At 37.7% G+C, this 25,203-nt stretch overlaps 2 protein-coding genes across 5 annotated transcripts in view; one reads left to right on the top strand and one right to left on the bottom strand.

Annotated features, from left to right (window-relative positions):
- The window catches only part of slc19a2 (solute carrier family 19 member 2), a 13,338-nt gene extending 6,855 nt beyond the window's left edge, over positions 1–6,483 (bottom strand). The window contains exons 1-3 of the mRNA XM_079884740.1: positions 6,234–6,483; positions 1,726–2,292; positions 197–434 (exon numbers count right to left, since the gene is read on the bottom strand). Coding sequence (XP_079740866.1) covers positions 197–434; positions 1,726–2,292; positions 6,234–6,362 — 934 coding nt within the window. The 5' untranslated portion in view covers positions 6,363–6,483. The remainder of the gene's footprint in view (positions 1–196; positions 435–1,725; positions 2,293–6,233) is intronic.
- zbedx (zinc finger BED-type containing X) lies at positions 2,049–25,203 on the top strand. Of its 4 annotated transcripts, XM_079884737.1 has the most exons (4): positions 2,133–2,253; positions 16,675–16,871; positions 18,670–18,930; positions 23,008–25,203. In XM_079884737.1, the coding sequence occupies exons 2-4, from the start codon at positions 16,704–16,706 to the stop codon at positions 24,727–24,729; spliced, it is 2,151 nt and encodes a 716-aa protein (XP_079740863.1). In that variant the 5' UTR covers positions 2,133–2,253; positions 16,675–16,703; the 3' UTR covers positions 24,730–25,203. The 4 variants fall into 4 exon arrangements, with proteins under 4 accessions (XP_079740865.1, XP_079740863.1, XP_079740862.1 ...); XM_079884739.1 differs by lacking the exon at positions 18,670–18,930 and having other exon boundaries at positions 2,049–2,253; XM_079884736.1 differs by lacking the exon at positions 2,133–2,253 and having other exon boundaries at positions 16,486–16,871.

Genomic DNA, 25,203 nt, shown 5'->3' with positions numbered 1-25,203 from the left:
TACCCTCTGCACTAAAAGAAAAGTAAAAATAAAAAGCATAATAGGTGCCCTATTATTGGGAATCAATTTATACAATTGTGCGTCTATTGATTGTTGAATTTGTGTTGATAATTATGAAAATGCTGAAAACAGAGAACGCATAAAGTAATTTGAGAATGAGCATATAGTCAAATGAGTTATAAACCAATGACCATACCAAGCAAGGTAGAAATGGTCTCCACATATCCATTGTAGATCTCAAACTCATTGGAAGGCAAGATTTTCTCCCAAAGTGCTTGAGCGTAATTAATCACCTGGAAGTAACCACATGTGGACAAAGCCCACCACACTGACCAGGCCAGTAGGGTAGAGGAGGAGTAACACTGCAGGAAGTCTGCCCAGAGCATTTTTAACACTTCCAGTAATCTACTACTGCTAGCGTTGTCCCTGAGAGTCTGAAAATCAAACAAATGAGTCAAATCAAGTCATAGACAGTTATCTGATAATGCACATGACTGTGAACATATCAGTATCTGCAAATACTAGCATTTTTTTTAATGTTTTAAAAAAAAAGAACATTCAGTCATCATTTAAAGACTTTGGTTAAACTTTGAAACACAAAGATATGTTTTTTAATGAAACCTGAGATGGTTCAGTTCCTTCACTGAAAGCCTAGACAACCAAAAATCCAAAAAGGTCTTTAAGATGTCCTAAAATAAATTCATATGAATTGAGTGTCTTAAAGTCTTGTAAAGAGATATGATCACTTTATATGAAAAACAGATTTAATTTAGGCTTTTATTCACATATAAACAACACACATACATCATGTCACATGCTAAAACAAACCTCACTGGTCCTCATGCATCCCGCACGCACTTTTGAGCTTCCATATTTACCATATGTGACATGCTCCATGTATAATGTTTCAATCACTGCTTGATGTAAATTAAATCTGTTGTTCATCATATAAAGCGATCTTATATCTTTATAAGATTTGGATCAATCCACTTGATTCATGTAGATCTATTTTACGATGCCTTTATGACCTTTTTGGATCTTCTAAGTTTGGGTTATCTGGACTATCAATGGAGGGACAGAAACCTCTCAGGATTCAAAGAAAATATCTTAATTTGGGTTTCAAAGATTAACCGAAATCTTTTGGTTTGGAACAACATCAGAGTGAGTAAATGACAGAATTTGCTTTTTTGGGTGAACCATTCCTTTAATAGTAGCAGGTAATACTAGGGCTCACTGTGTTCAAAGATCAGATGTATGGTGCATAAATATAATTTTATTATAAAATAATATACAATAATTACATCATACTAGATATCAGTCGTAACATAAGAATTAATCTGAATTATCTTAATTCAGTTCAATTCAATTCACATTTATTTGTATAGCGCTTTTCACAATACACATCGTTTCAAAGCAGCTTTACAGAAAATGCATATTTTGAGTCCACATTACAATTGAGTGTTCTGTTATCAGAGGTAACTGTCTAAGTTATGCATTTCAGAAATGTACATATACAAAATCACAGTTAGCCAAAAATGTATTATTTTTAAACAATGTAATAATTTAAGGCAGAAACAATGAGCTCATTGAAGTAATGAATACTTGTTTATTAATTTAAAAGCATGTGTTTTTGATTAACATATCAAACTTTTTGGAAGAGCATACAAATAAACCGGACACATTTGTAAAATTTTACTATCATTACATAAAAACTAGCCTACTCACCGTTCTTTCATCTGCACTAAGCTGCATTTTGGACTCTGGATCCTCTGGCTTCTCAATCAGCTGACCACGGTTCATGGGTTCCAGTACTGCTTCATCCTGAGAGCTGCGCTCTTTCTCATGAAAGAACAGGCTCTTACCGGGCATGGGTAGGAACCAAGGGGCAACAAAAGCTATGCAGGAGGACGCCAGAGTGATGACGCTCAAGTAAAGAAGAGGTACCTGGCCTACAGACACCAGAAGCTGTCCCATGAGTGAGCCAATGGCCGAGCCCAACAGTGTGACACTGCGACAAAAACCAGACACCCTCTGATAATGAGACGGCTCCACAACACTGTAGATGTAGGAGTAGTACGCAACTTCAGTGGCAGTGGCCAAACCGAAAAAGAATTCCAATAACTGCATGGCCCGCACACCCTGGGCCTTCATGAGCATAGCATATGTCACTATGAAGCTGGCCGCCTGGAGAATAAGCACAGGCTTGTAGCGAAGGTAATCCGTGACCAGGAAAACAGGAAAAAGCAGGACAAGGTAGGAATATGTCCATAATGGATAGATCTCGTTCACAACCTGTGATAAAAGTTAAAGTAGTTAGAAGAGTCAATAATACAATAGTCAACATTTGAAGCGGATCAAAAAAGTTGTCCTAAGACAAGAACGGGTTTTGTTCAAAATTCACGAAAGGTTTTGATCCACTTCAAATGGTGTACTGTAGATCAGTGGTTCCCAAACCTGTCCTGCCGGCACCCCAACACTGCACATTTTCTTTGTCGCCCTAATCAAACACACCTGATTCAACTCATCAGCTCATTAACCCATGTGATAATGAGCTGATGAGTTGAATCAGGTGTGTTTGATTAGGGAGACAAAGAAAACGTGCAGTGTTGGGGTGCCGGCAGGACAGGTTTGGGAACCACTGCTGTAGATAACAGTGTTTATGGTGAAAAAAAAGATTGTTTTAAAATCTAGCTTAAAACGTGCCACATTTTAAATTGAACACCAAAAAATGTAATGTGGTGTAACCATCAAATAAAAAGTAGTAACATATTTTCCTTACACCTTCAATACATGTGAGTACACATTTTAATTAGGTCAATTTAAATACAATATAATAGTAACATCTTCTTTTTTTTTATTAAAGAATATAATTAATTTCGGGGACATTTTACAACCTGAACTAATTAAGTTTATTGATATTGTACTTAGATTATTATTATTATTGGACTAAATTTCTCCTTCTAAACTGTTCAAGCTACATCCACCAAACTCACAATAGACCTTCAAACTGTTCTGACTCGAGTTGCTTCATCTTTTTAGACTGATAGGACTTTAAGGTTTTCCTAAAATTGCTGATCAAAAATCAGAAAAATCCCATAGACTTTCATTGCGGAATGTTCAAACTGAGCCAAGACTATTCAAACTTCAACTGTCTAAATTCAGATTTTGACAGCTGGAGAGGCCCATTAGACTCCATTAGCTGCCATTCTATGTACTATTTCTAATCAATCGAGACTCATTTGAGCTTCCATTCTATGTACTATTTCTTATCTATCTATCTATCTATCTATCTATCTATCTATCTATCTATCTATCTATCTATCTATCTATCTATCTATCTATCTATCTATCTATCTATCTATCAGAGGTGGACAGTAACAAAGTACATTTACTGTACTTAAGTACACTTTGAGTATCTGTACTTTACTGGAGTATTATTTTTTCTGGAAACTTTTTACTTTAACTTCACTACATTTGAAAGACAAATATCATACTTTTTACTCCACTACAATTCTGTCAAGGTCCTTGAGTAGAAAGTAGTAATGTTAGTCAGGGGATGATTTTGGTTGCATTTTGTTTGGAAATGAAAGTCAGATTGATGTCAGAAACCAACATCCGTCGGTTTTCGTTTTCAACCACAATACAACGTCTGTCCAACGTTGGAGATTAATGTCAATCCGGCGTTGGATTCCTGAAATCAACCTGATTTTCATTTTTAACGTTGGGTTTGGTCTTCTAAATGCAAATTTTGTCATTGTTTTGGTGCACACTAGCTTATAGATAACAGTAATGCCTGGCTCACACTACAGGAGTTTTAAAATCCTAACCGATTTTGAAATCTGGTTGCAGCACACACTTAAGGAGAATCTTTGCAGATTTTCTTCCCTCAAATCTTAAACATGCTCATACTACAAGATTTGAAAATCGCAGCGCACCACACACTACAAAATGTTATTAAGATTATCGTGCCAGAGGAAGCGCCTCACGTGATCTCACGCAGCAGATCTGAAGCGGAAAAGCATGTAAACACAATATCTGTCCTTCATACAGTGCTGTCGCCAGACCTCAGTCTTAAGGGGGGCATATAAAATGCATGGGAGGGAAATGCATACTGAACATGTACTCGTCTTCATGCCTGCTAACCACAGCATAACACTTAGCAATACATAAATGGAGATAAAAATGATCTCTGAGTCAATTTAGTCAATCTCTGAGTCAAATTACCTCAAGGGAAATTCCTTCAAAAGCCCTACTTGTTTCTTGGCTATTTTGACAGCACTGACGTAATCACAGTCTTGCTCATCCCGATTTGACTAACATATTCATACTAAAAGGCCAAAAACTTTAAATAGGGCACTATTTGAGGGAACAGCCATTTGGGTGTCCGAAACCATTGTGGACGTTATTGAGTGCACTTATTCAATCTCACATTCAATCCCACTACTGGAACTGTGTTCTAGAAATAAATTTGATATTGATGTGAGGGTAGGTAAGCATATATTCAGAGGCATAAGGTACTGTAAGTATTACACACAACAATGCAACAAAATAATAAAACAATGCATTGACATTTACTTTTGTTACTTAAGTACTTTTAAAAACAAGTACTTCTGTGCTTTTTTACAACTTTTACGTGTACTAACGGAGTAATATTCCAGTAGTATCTGTTCTTTCACTCAAGTAAGGAAGTTGTGTACTTTGTCCACCTCTGCTATCTATCTATCTATCTATCTATCTATCTATCTATCTATCTATCTATCTATCTATCTATCTATCTACCTACCTTCCCTTCTTTCTTTCTCTCTCTTTCTCTCTTTTTCTTTCTCTCTTTCTTTCTTTCTTTTTCTTTCCCTCTTTATTTCTCTTTCTTTATCTTTTCTTTCTTTCTTCTTTCTTTCTCTTTTCTATCTCTTTCTTTTGTTCTTTCTCTCTTTCTTTCTTTCTAACTAACTAAACCATTAGACTCCATTAGCTGCCATTCTATGAAATTTTTCTAATCAAGACACATTTAAGCTTCCATACTATTTCTAATCTATCTATCTATCTATCTATCTATCTATCTATCTATCTATCTATCTATCTATCTATCTATCTATCTCTTTCTTTCTCTCTTTCTTTCTCTCTTTCTTTCTCTCTTTCTTTCTCTCTTTCTTTCTCTATCTTTCTTTCTCTCTCTCTCTTTATTTCTCTTTTATTTCTCTCTCCTCTCTCTTTTCTTTCTTTCTTTATTTTCTTCTTTCTTTCTTTCTTTCTCTCTTTTCTTTCTTTCTCTCTTTCTTTCTCTCTCTTTTCTTTCTTTCTTTCTTTGTCTTTCTTTCTTTCATTCTCTTTCTTTCTTTTGCTCTTTCTTTATTTTTCTTTCTTTCTTTCTAACTATCTAGACCATGAGACTCCATTAGCTGCCATTCTATGTAATATTTCTAATCAATCAAGACTTATTTAAGCTTCCATTCTATCTAATATTTCTAAACTAAAACAAACTATTTCAAACTGAAAACATTCAAACTTTTAAAACTACTATACTAAAACTTAAACTAATTAAAACTATAAAAACCTTCAAACCTCAAGCTTTTAAAAATTCTTCAAACTTTCTAGCAAGGTTTTTTTCATGCCAATTTAAAGCTTGTCTACAAACTTTTTTTTATCTTGTTCTCTCTATGATATCACTTTCTGTTTCCCCGCATGTTGGTGGCACACCATGACCTTGATTTGATTTGATTTATAAACCGAAAGCTGAGATTTATATATATATATAAAAAATGGATGCAATCTCACAACCTACAATTAGCATTTCTTCAAAAGACACACAAACACTCTCTGAAGCCTAAAAATCTTGTGATTCAGCTTTATTTATTGCAGGATTTTACTTTAGAAAAGGGATTAAGCTGCTAGGATTAGACAAATAGCTGGCAGATTTTCCATCTAACTAACGTCAGCTGATGGGAAAAGTTTACTTCCAACACCCAAGTATATTCTTCACATTAAATTATTTTTTTCATTCTCTTTAAATGTTCTTTCAAATCGTGCTCAGAGAAAGAAAAAAACAGAATATGTAGCTTTACCATTATTTATTGTATTTTACTCTCATAAAATCGAGAAGCCTCATTCTAGCGGTTTAGATATTGAAATTTGTTGTCGTAGACCTACCTGCCTGCCTGCATGTGATGAAATCTTACAGCGTTCACCGCATGCTTAGTTTCATCAGCCTACTAACGTTACAGCACTTAACTTACCTCTGTTTCCGTCAGGTTTTTGTCAGGTCCCATCAAAAACCGTGTTAGAAAAGGCTCCAGTGGTCTGAGGCTGGAGAAAAATCCATAAATGCACAGTAAAACGGTGGGGCAAAGCCATGGTTCAGTCATAATCGCTTGCGCCTATTGACCTTAACGCTACAAAGTGAAAGATCCAGTGATCCAAAGATCCATTTTGCAATGCCACTTTTCGCTCACCGGTTGACCCATCATTTTCTTCTTCTAGGATTCCGGTAGTAGACGCAGCTAAGCGCATACTGCCCTCCACAGGTCAAAATTTGCACTAAATTCTCACATACAATACTGTGTCATGCAAGAACTGAAGAACTGAAGAACTGCCTTGAAGATCAGTTTATGCTTGTCATTGTGTCCAAACAAAGAAAAAACAGAAAAAGCCTCAGCTCCAAGTCCTGCCAGTTTAACAACAAACAAAGCTACAGGAAAAGATCAATACATTATATAGGTACACAAAGAGAGCTTTGGAATACTGACAATTATTGCAGGGGAATCTCTATCAAACTTATAGATGGTTTTATGGGACTCCTCAAGGAAGTGTTTTACTGTTCATCATCATGATTCATGATGTATTCTCAGTATTTCATAGGACTATTGTCAAGTCATTGTTTGCAGATGATATGCTATTTGGTACAGGCAAGAAAACAGAACATTCTCCCGCAGTTTCACTGCACAAGGCTTAAGTCCCAGACTAAAGTGCATGTTTGTGCTGTTTTAACTGAAAGCTACTTGCACTGGCATAGCTTAATATTTGTCAGTGCCATTGTTTTGTCTCAAGATGCACACCACCATCTTTTTTTTTTCTAAGGCACATTTATAAAAGCTCTAGTTAAATGCCATAATTGAACTAAGGCCTAATCCTGACTTAATCTAAGTCCTTTCTGTGAAACCAGGCCATTGTTTGACAAATGAAAATAGACAAATAAGAGTTTGTATACAGATTTGAAGTTGAGACAATGTAATAAAGTTAGATTGGGTATCTATTGTAAGGTACCTTGGGTTGTGGTATATTAAGAAACATGAAGAAGACATAAAAGACAAATACATTTTGTACCAAGGTGTAAGCAAATACGGTAACCTTATTTTGTTATTCGATACAGTCTGTACGGACAGCCCACTGTGGGCCCCGATACTGGTGTGAAATGCAGGGAACATGTGGACCCCATGGGGCAGTTCAGGTGTCTGATATGGTCTAATGGGGCTTTTGCATTTGCATTCCTACGTTCACAGAAGTGTTGATGCATAGTGATAAAAGCTTATTGGCTGAGTTTACAAGATGTGCTTTGCTGATTTGAATAACTTGGTTGGGTTTATCCACATGGTCAAGGAATGAAAGGATGGGTTTGTGTAGAAGAGATCGACAACTAATGTCATGCTTTGTTATTTTAAAGGTCAGAAGGAAAAGATCCTAACAAGGAAAGTGGAAAATGCCAACTTTGGACGGGTTACACTTTAACCCGTTGGTTACACTTTATTTAAGGTGTCATTGTTACACTGTAATTATATATTTAAGTACTGAGTAATAGTAAGCAACTACATGTACTTACTAAAGGTTAGGGTAGGATTAGGATTCGGTTAAGGGGTTAATTGCATTTAATTTTGCATAATTGACTGTTATTACTACGGTAAGTACATGTAACATATGTAACTAGAAAAATGCATTTCCGGGGGAACTGCGAAGTGTGCTTGCTCGGGTGCGGTTCACTAACGTTAGCAGGTAGTGCATGCGTCGAAGTTTGCTTGATCTGAGAATTTCAACAATAGTACTTTTTTCAAGATTGTGCAAAAAGGTGAAAAGTTATGTGCATTAAGAGACATGTCTGCAATGTAGACTAGTGCCAATGGCATTGTTTATGTGGCTTGGATGTTGGTTTTGAAATAATTGGTTATGAATATACAGCAGAGAGTGGGAGTGTTTTGGGTGATGAAATAGTAGCCTATTGAAAGGAAGTTGACAGTCTTCATTTACTGTATCCAATAAGCCAATACAAAACTCACCCAGCTGTTCTGTGGTTGAGTGTTCCCTTTGATTAGGAACAAATTTACTATCTCAAATTAAGGTCTACTGTAATTAGCGATGCTTTGATTGCTGCTGTCAAGATGGTTGTCATCACCTACAAAGAAACGCTGATTTTTATAGCCTACCGTCAGTCCTCATATTGTAATTAAATGAAAAACGCTATCAGTTTCACTATTAGCTTACTCTAGCGATGCAATCGCAACAACATGGATAACGCTGTTTGGCCTTGCCTAGCTTTATATGACATATGCGCCATATGCTAGAGTTGCACATCCCGCTGCCATTTCAGGGCTTGAATTTTGGTGCGGGAATGTGGGGATTGTGCATAATTTAAATATGATAACTTCACACAGATGTTATTATTCATGCCTCAAAAGATCCAAATGAGTAAAGATAGACCATAGTCAAGAAAAGGATATCTGATCATGGATATCATAATGGTTATAATGGTATAATAAATCAAAATAAATCATACAACCAAAAAATAAACAGAAAATTTAAATTAAAAAAATTCTCAAAGAGCATTACAGAAAGCTTTTTCTACCATCTGTAAAGTTTTAATCAATATCGAATATTTATGGTTGGATACAGTTATTGGAAGTGTTTGTCACAGTGTTGGGTTTGTGTTCCCGGGTGTCCACAGATGTCCTCCTTCCCCGGTGTCACTCACATCATGAACTACGTTTCCTATCATCCTGTCTGGCTACCACTGATCATTGCACTCAGGTGTTCCCCATCATCATTGCACTCAGCTGTTTCCCCTCACCTTGTTAGTGTATGTGTATATATATCCTGTTTGTGTCAGTGTTTGTCACTGAGTCCTTGTAACATTTCACACCACTTCTGACGTTTGTTTCTGCCTGGTTCCTGTTTTGTTCTTGTTTATGGATTGCCTTTATGGATTTTGATCTTTTGCCTGGACTGGTTTTGTGAGTACGGATTACCCCAATAAATACTGCAAATTGGATCTCTCTTGTTTCCTGTGTGTGTGGATCGTGACAGAGTTGAGCAATAGGGAGTAACACAATCCAACTATTGTCACAGTTCCTGGAATGTACATTGTTAACAGAGTGGATGTATCATATTAGTGGACTTTTCTTTTTTTTTTTCTTTTTTTTTAAAAAAATTGATTCTTAAAATCAACAAGGCCAATTGCATGTAGTTAAAGAAACACCCAAATGTAGATTTTGTTTATTAAAGCATTGTTTTATAGTTATAGTTTGATATAGGGTCGCGTTTGTGGGTCATATACATCATGAAGGTATGAAGGTAAAACGGTAGCAAAACTCGAGAGCTTGCTAATTTGAATGTAAAATTAATATTTGTATTTGTAAGTTGAAATTTATACTTGCAGCTCTGATGTGAAAAGCTGCATCTATCGATTTGCACACACAGACAATACTCAGAACACCTGTGTTTTGAATTCGAAGTTGCAGATTAATAGTTACAAATGTGTAAAGTGTCATTTACATAAACAAAATGACAGGCACAATTGTGTACTACACATTTATCTTTGTGCTTTAGTTCAGTTTCGTTGTACAACCACAAGTCGGCACTCACAACCTCTCATATCTGGCAGTACAACTTCAAATCCTAGCGCTTTGACTTTTGCTACTCTTTTTGCGATATACCTGTAGCAAAACTCACTCGTGCACTTGTAAATGCAGACTTGAGAGAGCAGAGTCGGGGGCGGGGCTGGGGTCGGAATGAAGTCATTTTATTGGTCGATGCCTCACCAATGAACAACGCCAGCCACAATGCAAACATTTGTATGCATATGTATCAGCTATTTTTTAAAACGCTTGGAAAATATTTTTATGAAATGTCATTAGTTTTACTGGAATAGTTTTACAGAATATGAACGCAACGCGTTTAATTGAGACAGTGGTATTAAAAGACCAAACAGGAAACACCATAAAGCATAGCCTATACAGAAAAAAATTGAGCACAGAATATGAACGCAACGCGTTTAATTGTACGTTTTCCTCGAAACCCAAGAAAACGCTTAATGAGGCTTAATGGACCAACAGTTATAAAATAAAAATTAAAAACAATAAAAAAAAAAACACATAATTTGTTACTTTATTAATAAAACACTAGGCAGCAAGTTTATTTGCACTGAACACACATTTGCTTATATATATATATATATATATATGAAGAGTTCAGATGCTCGTATATTTAAATTCAATAATTTCACTTAAATGGCAGTGAAGATTACCTATTAATTATCATTTAAGTGAAATTACTGAACTTAAATATACAAGCTTGATAAAAATGATCATTCTATAAGAAAATTTCAAATGGCATTTAGAGGCTTTTGCATCTGAACTCTTCATATATATATATATATATATATATATATATATATATATATATATATATATATATATATGTGCCAATTCCATTGCAATATGAAAATGCACCTAAATTATCTGATAAGAATGTAAAATGTATACCTTATGCAATGTAAGTCGCTTTGGAAAAATGTAAATGTTTTAAATATTCACCCTAGCCTAACTGTTGGACACACAAAAACAAACAAAACATAAATAAATTATATATATATATATATATATATATATATGTACGTGTGTGTGTGTGTGTGTCTTTTACAGTCTATGGTATATATACCATATATATATGGGGCATATATATATATGGCATACGTCATATGTTTTACGTCATATTCTGTGCTCATCTGCTTTTCTGTAGTATGCATTAGCATTGTGTCTACTGAGTTTGATAATTTCGTTTATTTATTTTAATATCAGTCTAATGCATTAAGCCATGTTAGTGTTTCAGTGCACGCGGGTTTCGTGACATCATCGAACTCCCATTTCATTGGCTAGGTGCCTACCAATAAAACGGCTCCTTTGACCCCCCCTCCTCCCGCCCCCCTTTCCCTCTCACCGCCTCTGAGTTTCAAGTGCACAAGTTAGTTTTGCACCTGATATATCGCGAAAAGAGTAGCAAAAGTCAAGGCGCGAAATTTGAAATTGCAGTGACAGATTTGAGAAGCTGCAAGTGCCTAATTGAGGAAGTACCGCGAATGTGAACGTAAGATTAAACGCAAAATATATATTACAAGTTTGTGTCTGTCGTTGTATTTCTGTGAATGGCATTTTACACATTTGTGTCTACTTGTCTGCAGCTTCAGATTCAGAATACAGGTTTGTGACTATTGTATGCGAGTGCAAATTTCAACATTCAACTTCAGATTTTTATTTTACAGGTTTTCACATTGGAGCTGTGAGTGTAAATGTTCATGTACAAGTACGAATATTTATTGTACAAGTTCTCAAATTCACATTTACATGCTCTCGAGTTTTGCTACTGTTTTACCTTCATATGAAGGCCTCATTTCAGAAATGTAGGAGTAGGCCAGACCGGCTTTATGAAAGGACGTATTAGGCGTATAAAGGACATATTAGTTGTAAAACTCGACTTGTTCTGGATCTTATTGATTATAAAGAAGAAATTGAGTCTGGTGCAATTATCTTATTCCTTGATTTTTATAAGGCCTTAGACACTGAAGAGCACCAGTTCCTTATAAGCTCTTTGGAGGCTTTTGGATTCCCATCCAATTTTATTAATGTTGTCCAAATATTGTACAAAGATATTGATAGCTGTAATTTTAAATTCACGAACATCACCAAGGTTTCCTATTCTTCGCGGAATAAGACAGGGTTGCCCTTTAAGCCCATTTTTATTTTTATTGGTTGTAGAAACATTATCCATTGATATTTTGCGCAATAATAACTTTGTTGGTCTTAATGTCTTTAACAGAGAGATTTGAATCTCACAATTTGCAGATGATACCATTTTATTCTTAAAAGATAAAGAGCAAGTTTAACTAAAATGAATGCTTTCTCTAATGCATCTGGACTCAAACTTAATTTATCCAAGTGTGAAATGATTTGCTTATTTGACAATGTAGAAAATGAAATTGAAAATATACCAATTAAAAATGAAGTAAAATATTTGGGGATTCATCTAACAAAAAATGTAATAGACAGTTTCTGAATAGTTGGCTACAAAGAAATCTGACTTTAGGCAATTTTAGTCTTTTTATCCAAAGCAGATGGATTATCCAGATTTTATTTGGAAAAATAAATCTCAAAAATTGAAGAAATATATTTTAGCAAACGAAGGAGTGAGGGGGGTCTTGAAGTCCTGAACTTTGATGTTACTAACCACACATTCAGAATTAATTGATTGAAGAGAGGCTTGCTTGGGTCAGATTTGATGTGGTATTTTATCCCTAATATATCTAAAAGGGTAGGTGGCCTTTATTTTTTGATGAAATGTAATTACTCCACTGGTAAATTAAGCTCTGTTAGCCTGGAAATTGGGCTACCACAACCACAACTTTTCCCTCCACAAAACCATCTTATGGAATAATTCAGATATTAAAATTAGAAATAGATCAATCTTTTTTGATAATGGTTTAATTAAAAACATAATTTTTATTGCTGATCTATTCAACTCTAATGGTGATCTGTTATCTTGAGTTTTATGAATATCTACCAATATCCTGTCCCGTTTAAAGAATTTAACTCTGTTATAAAGGCTATTCCAAGTGGTTTAATATGTCTGATGAAAGCTTCCCTTACCCATGAGTCATGTTAAACAACTATCCTTGTTATGTTTGGGAGCTGTATCGCTCTTAAGTAAAGATTGTAATAATAAATGTATTCGTCAACTCTCTCAATCAAGAAATTTATTTACTCCAAAGGGGAAATATTTCTGGAAAACATGGTTACCATTTAAATATTGCACACCCAATAAAATGAGAGAAGTGCATTTTAAATTCTGCATAATATATACCCTTGAAATGCACTTTTGTCCAAATACTGTGATTTAGCTGATATATGCACCTTCTGTAAGAATGTGTCACAGTGTTGGTTTATGTTCCCTGGTGTCTACTAGAGGTCCTCTTCCCCCATGGTGTTATTCACATTAGGAACTGCATTCCCCACAATCCTTGTCTGCACTCATCACTGTTCATTGCACCCAGCTGTTCCCCATCATGATTGTTAGTTTCTGTGTGTATAAATACACTGCCTGTTTAGTGTTTGTTACGCAGTCCTTGTTGTTCATCACACCACTTTTGAGGTCTGTTACCACTCTGGTTTACCTGTTTATTGTTTTGTGTTTGGATTGCTTATTTGGATTTTGACCCCTGCCTGGACTGTTTATGAGTTACGGATTTCCATAATAAAACATCACTGCATTATTGGATCTTCTCTTGTCTCTTTGAGTGTGGATCATGACAGAGGGACTCCGTCATACAAGATCCAGCGGTATGTTTTCCAATGTCTCTTCCCCATCCACCGAGCTGGAGAGAAGACAATTTTTTGAGGGAACCAGGTTGGTCAGATTTCACGGGACCCGTGGAGGCCGCAGTGGAGAAGGTGACCGAGAGGAATCCCGACACCATTCTCCACTCTTGCCCCTCTTCAGAAGGCTGTCTTCCTCTTTTATGCAGTAGCAGTACTGCGTGCTTGGAGGAGACACAGTAGGTCTGCCGATCCAAAGACCGTTCAGGGGCCTCATTTATAAACGTTGCGTACGCACAAAAGAAGGCGTACGCTGCTCTCTACGCAATAATTGGTATTTATTAAAAGCAAACTTGACGGGAAAATGTGCGGTCCTTCATGCAAACTCTGACCCAGGCGTACGCACAAAAACGGGTGAAATGAGAAATGGCGAAACCGTCGGCAGATGGAAGAAACACATGAAAGTGAGTGAAACTGTAGACCGTTGTGTAAAAGAAATGGCAATACTGCCTCTCATAAATAATATGAAGACTTCACAAAGCAAGTCTTACAATTAACAGCCTACACGAACACCCGTTTGATCGATCTGCATTGTAAAACAAACAAAATCAAACGAAGATTAGGCTACAACAGAAATGCAAATTAACACATTTTCACAAAAGTGAAATATGTTCTGCAATCATATTGGCATGTTATGCAATTCATCCTCATAACACATCTGTAGCTTGTCAGATGCAATCAAATGGATGGCAATAAAATGCCATGATGCCATCACAATGCGTAATGACGTGAGTGAAGTTACGTTTCTTGGTTTTCTTCTCTGTGTTTGCCATGATTTCGCAATCAATGAATATTAACTTGTGGGAGTTTCACGGACTATTTATGGGCAACTATGGGCGTGACATGAAGCCGCAAAAGCTGCGTTACATTTAGAATTGATTGTGATTTATTAAGGGAAAACTGCGTAGGATGTGCGTGCGCACGGTTTTATAAATCTGAATATTTCTGTGCGTACGCACGTCCTATGTTTCATCCGTACGCCACTTCTGACGCAAATCCTACGCAAAGTTTTATAAATGAGGCCCCAGGTCACGTCGGCCGAGCCAGAGACCGTTCACGTCACGTCTGCCGATCCAGAGACCGTTCACTTCACGTCTGCCGATCCAGAGACTGTTCACGTCACGTCTGCCGATCCAGAGACCGTTCACGTCACGTCTGCTGAGCCTGTCTCCGGACAGGATGACCGCCGCCGAGCCTGTGTCTCCGGACAGGATGGCCGCCGCCGAGCTGGTGCCTGTTCCTGTTCCTGAGCCGGGGTCTGTTTCTGTTCCTGAGCCGATTCCTTTTCCTGAGCCATGGCCACCTGAGCCTGTTCCTGAGCCATGGCCACCTGAGCCTGTTCCTGTGCCATGGCCTCCTGAAGGGTCGTCTCCTCCCTGGCCTCCTGAAGGGTCGTCTCCTCCCTGGCCTCCTGAAGGGTCGTCTCCTCCCTGACCGCCAGATGGACTGTCGTCTCCACTCTGGCCGCCCGATGGACTGACATTTCCGCCCTGGCCATCTGCACAGCCTGCTCCGCCCTTGCCGCCCGATGGATTGTCGTCTTCGCCCTGGCCGCCCGAGGGGAGGTCTCCGCCTTGCCCGCCCGATGGACTGTCTGTTTTGCCCTGGCTGCTGGCTAAGCTGTTCCCCCCTGTTCCTGTTCCCCTCCATGGACCTGCCCCCCATCCCGCCCCCTGATCCTCACCATTCCTCACCCCCCCCAACCCCCCCCCCCCCCCCCCCCCAACCCCCCCAACCCCCCCCCCCCAGTGTCACTCACATTAGGAACTGCATTCCCCACAATCCTTGTCTGCACTCATCACTGTTCATTGCACCCAGCTGTTCCCCATCATGATTGTTAGTTTCTGTGTATATAAATACACTGCCTGTTTAGTGTTTGTTACGGAGTCCTTGTTCATTACACCACTTTTGAGGTCTGTTTCCGCTCTGGTTTACCTGTTTATTGTTGTGTTTGGATTGCTTATTTGGATTTTGACCCCTGCCTGGACTGTTTGAGTTACGGATTTCCCTAATAAAACATCACTGCATTATTGTATCTTCCCTTGTCTCTTTGAGTGTGGATCGTGACAGAATGAAAATGAAGACATCTGTCATTTGCTTTTCTCTTGTAATGTTTCATCAATTTTCTGGAATGATTTGAGCTCTTATGTTTTTCTAAAGTTAATGAACGGTAATCTACGTATTAAGGATGTCGTTTGTCTTTTTGAAAACCCAAACAAATCTTTAGAATATACTGTTAACTTCCTTATCCTTGTGGCAAAGTTTTACTTTCACAAACAAAGGTTTCTTAAGAAAATTCCTACTTTTAAAGATTTTTTATGTGAAGTAAAATATTTAATCAAATCACTAATAATTGATAATAGAAAACGTACTACTTAAAGCAATATGATGAGATCTTTCATGTACCATGATTAATCTCTGTTTGTTTCTTTTTTTTCCTGTTCTTTCCATTTTTGTCCTATGATTGTGCAAGAACTTTGTACTTTGTTTAATATGTACATTGTTGAAAATGTTCTAGATTTCTAAGAGATGAGTGTTTGTACTATTGTAATTTTTTTTTCTTGAGAAAAAAAAGAAAAGAAAAAAAAGTAGAGAAAGAAATTAGTGTAATTTACAACTCATGAGAATAACAGTACATTTTATAATGGTTATTTTTCTGAAATGAGACATCTTCAATGACATGTGGCTGACAAAAGCGGAGAGCACAGCCTTCAAAATGAGAAAAAAAAATTCTCAATGAAGTTTGTGGTGTGTGTGCTTGTGCATGAGTAGGGCCAGAACATTCAGCGTCTTTGCTCCATGCTAGCAGAAGGTGGTGGCAATGAGCTATTTTAGTTTGTCCTCCGCCGGAAACAGCAAACGGAAGAGAGAAGAAATTTGTCTGTTGTTGTTTGGTAGTAACGGACTACACGATATTTGGATTACGTAATTAGATTACAAAAACCAAGAGTCTGCAAATAGAATAGGATATATATTTTTTTTAATTACACGATAAAATAGTAAACAGCAAAAATAATTTACTGTTTTTGTTCTTTCGTTTTAAAAGAGCTGACCGCGCCGGAGCCTCGTGTGAAGATGGAGCGGGCTCGAACAGCTTTTGACCACTGGATGCACAGGCACCACTTCACGTTCAGGGATACAAGAGGGAGAAACATAACCGTTCAGTGCAACCTCTGCCTTCCAAAGATCAACATCTTGTCCACTGCGAGGGACTCTACGTCTAATCTAAAGAAGCATTTGGAGGTACATTTGCGTGTTTTCTCAATTTTAACATCCAAAGATTGCTTTTTTTATACTGTATAACGTCATGAGTTTGTGGAGCGAATATGCAAAAGTAGACTGTTTTTGGTAGATTCGCGATCGAGCACAGATTAAAGCTTTTGTTACATTTCTATATGTGAATACAAGGATGCACGAGATAATATAATTATGTGACATATAAATACAGGTAGGCACTGGTTTTACTTTAAATGCTTTTCAGGCAAAGTTTCAAGCGAAACGTGGGGACAGAATAAACAAAAGTGGGAGTGGTTTTGAGTTTGTAGCCAACAGATTTATTCTATTAAAAAGTGTTAAGTTAGATGTTAGGTGCTAAATTAGGACTAGTTACCCGCTAGTAATAACGTGCAATATATCCAGTCATGGAATAAGAAAGTTCATTTTAAATCGATTGGCGGTTTGGCGACGGTGAGCAGAGCTGTTCCTGTTTATAATGTTTCTAACGTTACAACGCATGTACTATTTGCAAACTCGTTAGTTAGTGTCGACTCTAAAATGTTGATAAAACGTTTGTAAGGCTTATTGTTTACTCTTTATAAAATGTTATTGACGTTATACGTGTTCATTTGTGAATGAGGGGTAATACCGCGTGTACGTCTCACGGTTTGTTTATTGTGCTTTACACAAGGAAAATGCCGCTTGCGTTACAATTTTAAGATATCCAACAACTCCATCTTACTGTATGTTTGTAAAATATAGTCTAAAACTTAGAAACATGCATATCCTCGGTAGACTTCTATTTAAAAAAAGAAAAGAAAAAGCTCGTCTGAGAAAATGGCGGACGGCTGCAGTTTCGAAGGTGGGATTGGTCAGTAATGTTTTTAAGGCGGGCTAGCTAGTGTTGTATACAACTTTGGTGTATCCAAAATAGTCCCCTATCCCTTTAGTGAATGTCTTATAATCCACTACACTAGAAAGGGGTGAATGAAAATTGGAGAGTGAATTCAGAAAATGTTGCTTTATAAAAAGGGAAATGAAACATTCCTTTGCAGAATTGTTCATATACATTAGTATAATGTATCCCCCTCCCTGTTCCTAATTAATACATTCAGTATTCAAATGTTCGTACAGTTAAAGGGATAGTTCCCCCAAAAATGAAAAATTTCCAAACCTGTATGAATTTCTTTCTTCTGCTGAACACAAAAGAAGATATTTTGAAGAATATGGGTAACCAAACAATTGATGGGGCCCCATTGACATCCATAGGATGGGGAAAAAAATACTATGGAGGTCAATGTCACAATACATGTTTGGTTACCGACATTCTTCAAAATACCTGGTTTTGTGATCAGGAAAGGAAAGAAATGTATGGTTTTGGAACAACTTGAGGGTGAGTAAATAATGACAGAATTTTACTTTTTAGGTGAACTATCCCTTTAACCATGCATTCTGTAGTAGAGCTTTATGGGATTGAATGAGTGCACTGGATAATCTCCACCCTAAATAATGCACAATATATGGGATTGGGGTGATTTTTAGACACAGCTAAATTTCTATATGGCATGGTTTGTGACATGTTCATTCCTAACAGTATGATGATTGATTATTATTATTCATCAAAGCACTTTATCTGTTCAAACTAGCAATGTAATGGTATGACGGTTTTACGGTACACGGTTTTAAATAAAGACGGTTATTGGAACACAATTTAGGGTTTTTATTTTGAATAAAACCAAAATAAGAATTTTTTCTATTTACTATACGTTTAATTAAGAGAGAATCACAAATGTCTAAATTGCGACTTTCTCCTCTTTCATTTAAGTGTCACTCACCTTGCCAGATGCGCAAACGGCAGCACACCGAAATGTCGGAGCCTGAGCCTCTTTTTCTCCCACCCAAGCGGCTGAAGTCCGCTGTCTGGGAGCATTTTGGGTATTTAAAAGACCCAGGAGGCACCATCACTGTTGATGGTTATCCAGTTTGTAGAATGTGTCGGAAAAAAGTGTCGGCACGGTCGGGCAACACTTCAAACATGATGCACCATCTCCGTGACCACCACCCCAAGGAATTTGCAAAGATGAATGTAAGTGACAATACTATAAATCGCCAACTAATAAATTATAGACCGCCTTTTATAAAATACATAAGCAAATGGAATACACATCAAGTTTTGAAATGAATAATTTTTTGGTAGGTCAACCTTATGTTGGTGCATTCTGTAAGCCCTAAATGCAACATTACTATAGGGCAACATAAAAAAAAACAAAAAAACATCAAGAGTATAATCGTGTTATATTGTACCGTGAAGATCTCATACCGTTACACTTCTAGATCAGCTTGCCTGAAAGTTACTGTCCCACTTTGTCCAACATATTAAAGGATAGTTCACCCCAAACCTGTACAAGTTACTTTTGTCTGTGAATCACAAAATATATTTTGAAGAATGTTTTGAGTAGGGATGTCCTGAGTCATTGAATATTAAGTATCTGCCGATACAGAGTCCCGATCCTATACTTGTAATTTCCTAGTGCTTGGTGTACAACTTCCAATACATTTAAGTTATATTAAAATCAATCTAATGTATGGGCCGTGCAGAGAGTTTCTCGGGGACAGGGACTCAAATGTAAAAAGGGGCAAATGCAGATTTCTTTATAAAAATAATAATAATGCAAACAGGTCATTGGACTACACGTATAAAAAATGAAAATGGGTGTGCCATGGATAAATAATGGAATAGTCTATGGGTATGTTTACACAACAACTATATGCTTAAAGCAGATACATTTTTCCTTAAAGTTTTCCGCGTACAGACGACACCATTGTCAAAACGATCCCCATTCACACGGATCCGCGGAAACAACTAAAAATGCTGTATTCTGCTATAGACACTATAGACTGAACACGTAATACGCATCTGCATGACGTCATCATCTTCAGAGATTCACGTTTTTGTTGTTTACACGGAGACTGTTTTCAAAAACTTGCACTTTGAAACCTGTTTTCAAAAGTTTGCGTTTTCAGGCACCCAAACCGCTGTTGTCGTGTAAATGAACAGCAAAAACGCACAAGTTTTACGATTTTAGTTGAAAGCGGTGTCTTGTAAACAGCCTCTAAGCACAGACAAAAATGAAATTATTTTAATTAAACCATATTGTTTATGAAAATAAAATGAGAGAAAAGTGCTAGTTATTAATAATGAATCAAGGTTTTTTGAAAAAGAAACTAATTTATTAACAACAATTAATATTACTTTTTCAAAAAACAGCAGTGCTGTTTGAGCTGCGTGCGCTCAAGCTGAAGAGCTAAATGAACAGTCTTATATGAGATTAATCATATTTATACAACATAAACATATTATAACTTATCTGCACAAAATGATGCAAGTGCACAAGTGAAATTTACATGCTAGTCAGAATGTGTGATCCTGTTGTGCTCTTCTCGTAACAGTGCTGAAACATGGCAACTAGACACAGAATTCACAACGTTTTGTTAAAATAGTGTTCTCTTTATAATGTTATGTAGGCTATATGGCAGTCCCAATCATAGTTATTGATGTGCATTGCAAGTTGAGCTGCGTGCGCTGAAGCTAAAGATGATCAGGGATCACACTGGTAAACTGGAATGCTTTACCACAGCGTTAATTAACTTAACCAAATGCATCCTATGTAAGATTAATCAGATATGTATACAACATAATATTACAACTTAAATCTGCACAAAATGAAAATGAAAATGCACAAGTGAAATTGAACAAAGTTACGTAGTCAGAATGTTACTCTTATTGTGGGTGCACTCTTTCCGTAACAATGCGCTGAAACAAGGCAACTAAATCCAAAGAATTCACAGTGTTTTATTACAAGTATTCTCTTTATTATGTTATGTAATATGACATTCCCAATTATAGTTATTAACATTGTGCATTGCTGTTTGAGCTGCGTGCTAAAGCTAAAGATGATCATAAAAGCGCCCGGTAAACTGAAGCGCTCTTTTACAGCATTAATTTACTTAACCAAACGCATCCTATATGTGATTAATCAGACATACAAAAAATTAACATATTAGCCTACAGCTTACTATTGCACAAAATTTTGCGAATGTACAAGTGAACTTGAGAACAAGTGAATGTGCTAGTCATGAAGGCGTAACTCTGTTGTGGATGCGCTTTTCCCGTAACAGCACAAAACATGGGCGAACAAAGAATTCACAACATTCTTTTGCAGTAGTTTATCATTATAATCCTATGTAGCCTATATGACAGACTTGCGCTGCACATGTTGCCTGGCTTACCTGGCTCTGATACATCATCTCTCCTGTTTCCAAAATATGCCCAAACCACAGATCTTGATTTTATTTTTATTTATTTTTTTTGTCCTTATCCTGCCCTGAATTCTCCTTACCTGTTTCTTCCATGTCGTTCGGTAATCCCACTGTGTTCTGTTCTTGCGCTATATTAAGGTGTGCTGCATTCAGATTGCACACGGCCGTTCACATGTCGCGTCTAAAAACGTGTGGAAAACGCGAGAAGGGTATAACTGCAGCCTGGAGATCTCCAAATGGGGGTGAGAACTCCAAAATGGGGTGGGAGCTCCAAAATAGGGTGTGGCTTCCTCTCATTGGCAGATAGGCACATGACATGCATGCACAATTTTTTTCCACAAATCCAGTTTAGCGCAAACTCCGCCACAAGGCCGATTCTACAGTGCTGATTTCCTACACAATGCTATGCTACAACAAATTCAAACCCCTAAACCTACCCTACACCTGACCATAACCTTAACTAGTGAACTAGACTGCATGGCAGTTAATAAGCTTATGCGATATGAGATCGCCGAGTCGGGCAGATCCATAACTCCCCAACCGGACCTCACCGGACAATGGGACCTTTTTAGTTGCACTCAGCATCACAACCCCCCTCCTTCCCTGCGAATCTCGAGCCCCGGGACACCCCCGTTGCTTAGAACACAGTGATAGAGTAAAAACTTTCCCACGTGCTGTGCTGAGACGACTCGCGGGAAGTAAACTTCAGTCCGAATGCCATTGGCCATGGGCTTTGTGACAATTGGCTGAAGCCAGAGCCAATGGTGAAAGTCTCTGCGCTTGGAGACCCCACCCTATTTTGGCGGTTCTGTCCACTTTTGAAGTTCACACAACATTTTTGGAGATCTCTGGTCTGCAGTTATACCTACTTGGAAAACGCCGGCTAAGCCGCTTTTCAAAAGCGCTTGCTCTCCAGTGGTGTCTTGTGTTGCTAAGCAATCATAAGCCTCTTTCTCCATGAAGACGAAGAAGTTTCAGCAAAGGATAAATGGATTTCCAGCCCTTGCATTAGCTCTACTACTACATATATTTATGGAGACATGCAATAAAAAACCCGCCCCTTACAGCTATGATCAGCTTTTCGTCCATCTTGGCTGAGCTTTTGATGTTGTTATGGAAAGGACGAAGCTGATCGGTTGGTTCTTGTCACAAGACCTGCGGTGCGCTTGCAGGATTCTGAAAAGTTGAGATTTTTTTCATCTCGTTGTGGTGTAGTTGCGCCTGAAAAAAGAGCGCACTGCATGAGTGTCGCGGCACCGTTGCTTTCTATTACACATCACGATTTTATTATGATTTCGATTAATTGCACAGCCCTAGCTAGAACAGACCTCATTGGTTCTTGCGTGTCATGCACATTTGAGCTTCTTTTCCTTTTAATGGTGGTTGGCAAACCCACTTGAAGGTCCATATAGCCACTTACTGCATGACAGCTGATGTAAAATAAAGGATCTGGCTTAGGATAGTCACTGAACATTTAAAAAAAAAAAGAAGCTTAATCAGCTCCGATAGTGATCCTTAGATGGCTCGGGACATCTCTAGTTTTGACTATACAATTAAAGCCACTGGGGTCCAAAACAGAATTGAGCCCCATTGACTTTTATTGTATGGATAAAAAGTTCAAGAAGGACTCGTATCCTTCATAGGACATTCATTCATTTTTGTTTTCAAGCCTAGAAGAAATAAGTTCCAAAAGGCCTTTTTAAAAGAAAAATAATGAATCTTTCATCTTCTAGGGCAAGACATACCTATCAGTTAATGTTTTAAAGTGTTTCATGTGTCTTGGTTTCACTAAGTTTAAGCAATGAAAATAAATGTCTTGTTTTAATTTTTCTTTGTCCTCCAGAGAAAGCATTCTGTGCCGTGTAGGAAGAGAATAAGGGATGCACAAAGCAGTGATGGACCAAGCAATTATGGACCAAGCATTTTGGAAAATCAAACGGAAGAATCCTCCGAAGCAAAAGAAGCTAAGGCTGATCCCACCATTTATTATCAAACACAATCCAGGCTAAATGCACTGGTTTTTAATTTTATCGTGGAGGATGTGCAACCCATTTCAATTCTAGAGCAACCTGGCTTCAGAAAGTTGATTGAAGCATTAAGCAGAGGCAAAAAAGTCATGAGCCGAAATGCTTTTGTCACCAGGCTTGATGTAGCATTTGATAAAATGAAAGGGGAGATAAAAGCAAAACTCGACAAAGTACAGACATTGTGTACAACTGCTGACATATGGTCGGTGCAGGACAGAAGTTATTTCGGAATGACGTGTCACTGGCTTGAGGACAATCTCGAAAGGAAGTCTGCTGCTCTTGCCTGCACAAGAATCCCTATCAGCTACACTTGTGAAACGATTATAGCTAAAATTCAAGAAATTCACTCTTCCTATAACATTGAGAGCAAAGTTCAGGCCACTGTCACTGACAATGGTAACAATTTCGTGAAGGCTTTTAAAGAGTTCTCATCTGAGGACGACCAAGAAGTGGAAGACAGTCGTTTTGAGGATTTGGGCAGTATTCTTTGTGATGGAGAAATGGGTGGAGACTTCTTTCTGAGTTATTTCTTACCTCCCCACCAAAGGTGTGCTGCCCAAACATTGAACTTGATTGCATCAAAGGATCTAGCAGATGCTGTCTCAAAGGGACCGTCAGGCAAACTGCACAGTAGCGCAACTGAAAAATGTGCAGCGATATGGCATAAGACCCATTCCTCTACGGAAGCTACTGAGGCAATGGAATCTATTGCAAAAATGACAATCACAGTACCTTGCCTGAATAAGTGGAGCTCAGAATACTATGCCGTTAACAAACTGATGTCACTTACTGATTCACAGCTCAACGAATTGACTGAAGCCTTGGGTGTCTCAGGTTTTACACCTGATGAAACTGCGTATCTCACAGAATATACAGATGTCTTCAAACCAGTGGCTTTTGCGCTGGACCTTTTGCAGGGAGAAGAAAAGTGTTTCCTTGGCATTGTGATACCAACGTTGCTGACCCTTAAAAGGAAGCTCGAGGAGAAGGCAGCAAACACCCGCCTTTTCTCCAAAGTCATTGAGGACACCGTTAAGGCAATTGATTCTGGCTTCAAGCAGGTATTTGACAGTTCTGATGCCAGATTGGCTACAGCCACCATGCCACAATTTAGATTGTGGTGGTTACCAGAAGATGAGAGGGAAGCTCTTCGGGCACAGTTGATCACTGAGGTAGTACAGGTAGACCAAGGGACTGAAGAAACCGAGACCAATGGAGGCTCTGTTCATGAAGATGAATTCTTCTCGTATGGACCTGGAAGTTCTGGCAACAAAAGTGGTAAGAGGGAAGCAGCAGAAGAGGTATGGCTGTATCTCCAGGGCACAAACAAAGATCTGAAATGCCTAAATGAATTTCCAGGTGTGAAAAAAGTGTTCATCAAGTTCAACACAACTTTGCCCTCAAGCTCCCCAGTACAACAGCTCTTCAGCAATGGGGCCAACGCTGTGACCCCAAAAGGAAATCATCTCTCAGATGAACATTTTGAGCGTGTACTCCTTTTACGTTACAACAGCAAAATCACCACTGCTTTGGAGTAATTCATGGAGGAACTTTGCTGATGTTTATTGTAAAATAAACGTTTTTTTTTTTTTTTTTCTCTGTATAGTTCATAGGATATATGTTCTGTCTCCCCTACCACCCCCCAAAATATTACAACTATTCCACACAAATGCATGTGCCACCAAATACAATTTGGAAAACATTTATTTCGTAGTAAATAAATCGTGTAAACAAAGAAATCTGTTACTTTTAAACTTTGGACTAGTGGTTCTAGAACTGTTCTTAGAACATGGTAGTCTTTGGATAATTTAGATGGATAAGATTATAGCCTACTCTAAATTAAGTTTTAAGTCATGTTCGGAGCTGTTGTAAAATATTCAAAAGCATTACTGTAACCACACATTAATGCACCAAGTTGCTACATTGCTTAGCAACTGTAAACAAACAATATCACTTGGTGGAGGAACTGTTTATTCTGATTCTCATTAGTAATAAAAGTGTTTTTGAACGAA

This window comes from Squalius cephalus (genome assembly GCF_949319135.1).
Source record: "Squalius cephalus genome assembly, chromosome: 10".
In the NCBI taxonomy this organism is placed as follows: domain Eukaryota; kingdom Metazoa; phylum Chordata; class Actinopteri; order Cypriniformes; family Leuciscidae; genus Squalius; species Squalius cephalus.
Note: the sequence above shows the minus strand (reverse complement) of the source record. Positions and strands in the feature narration are given on the sequence as shown.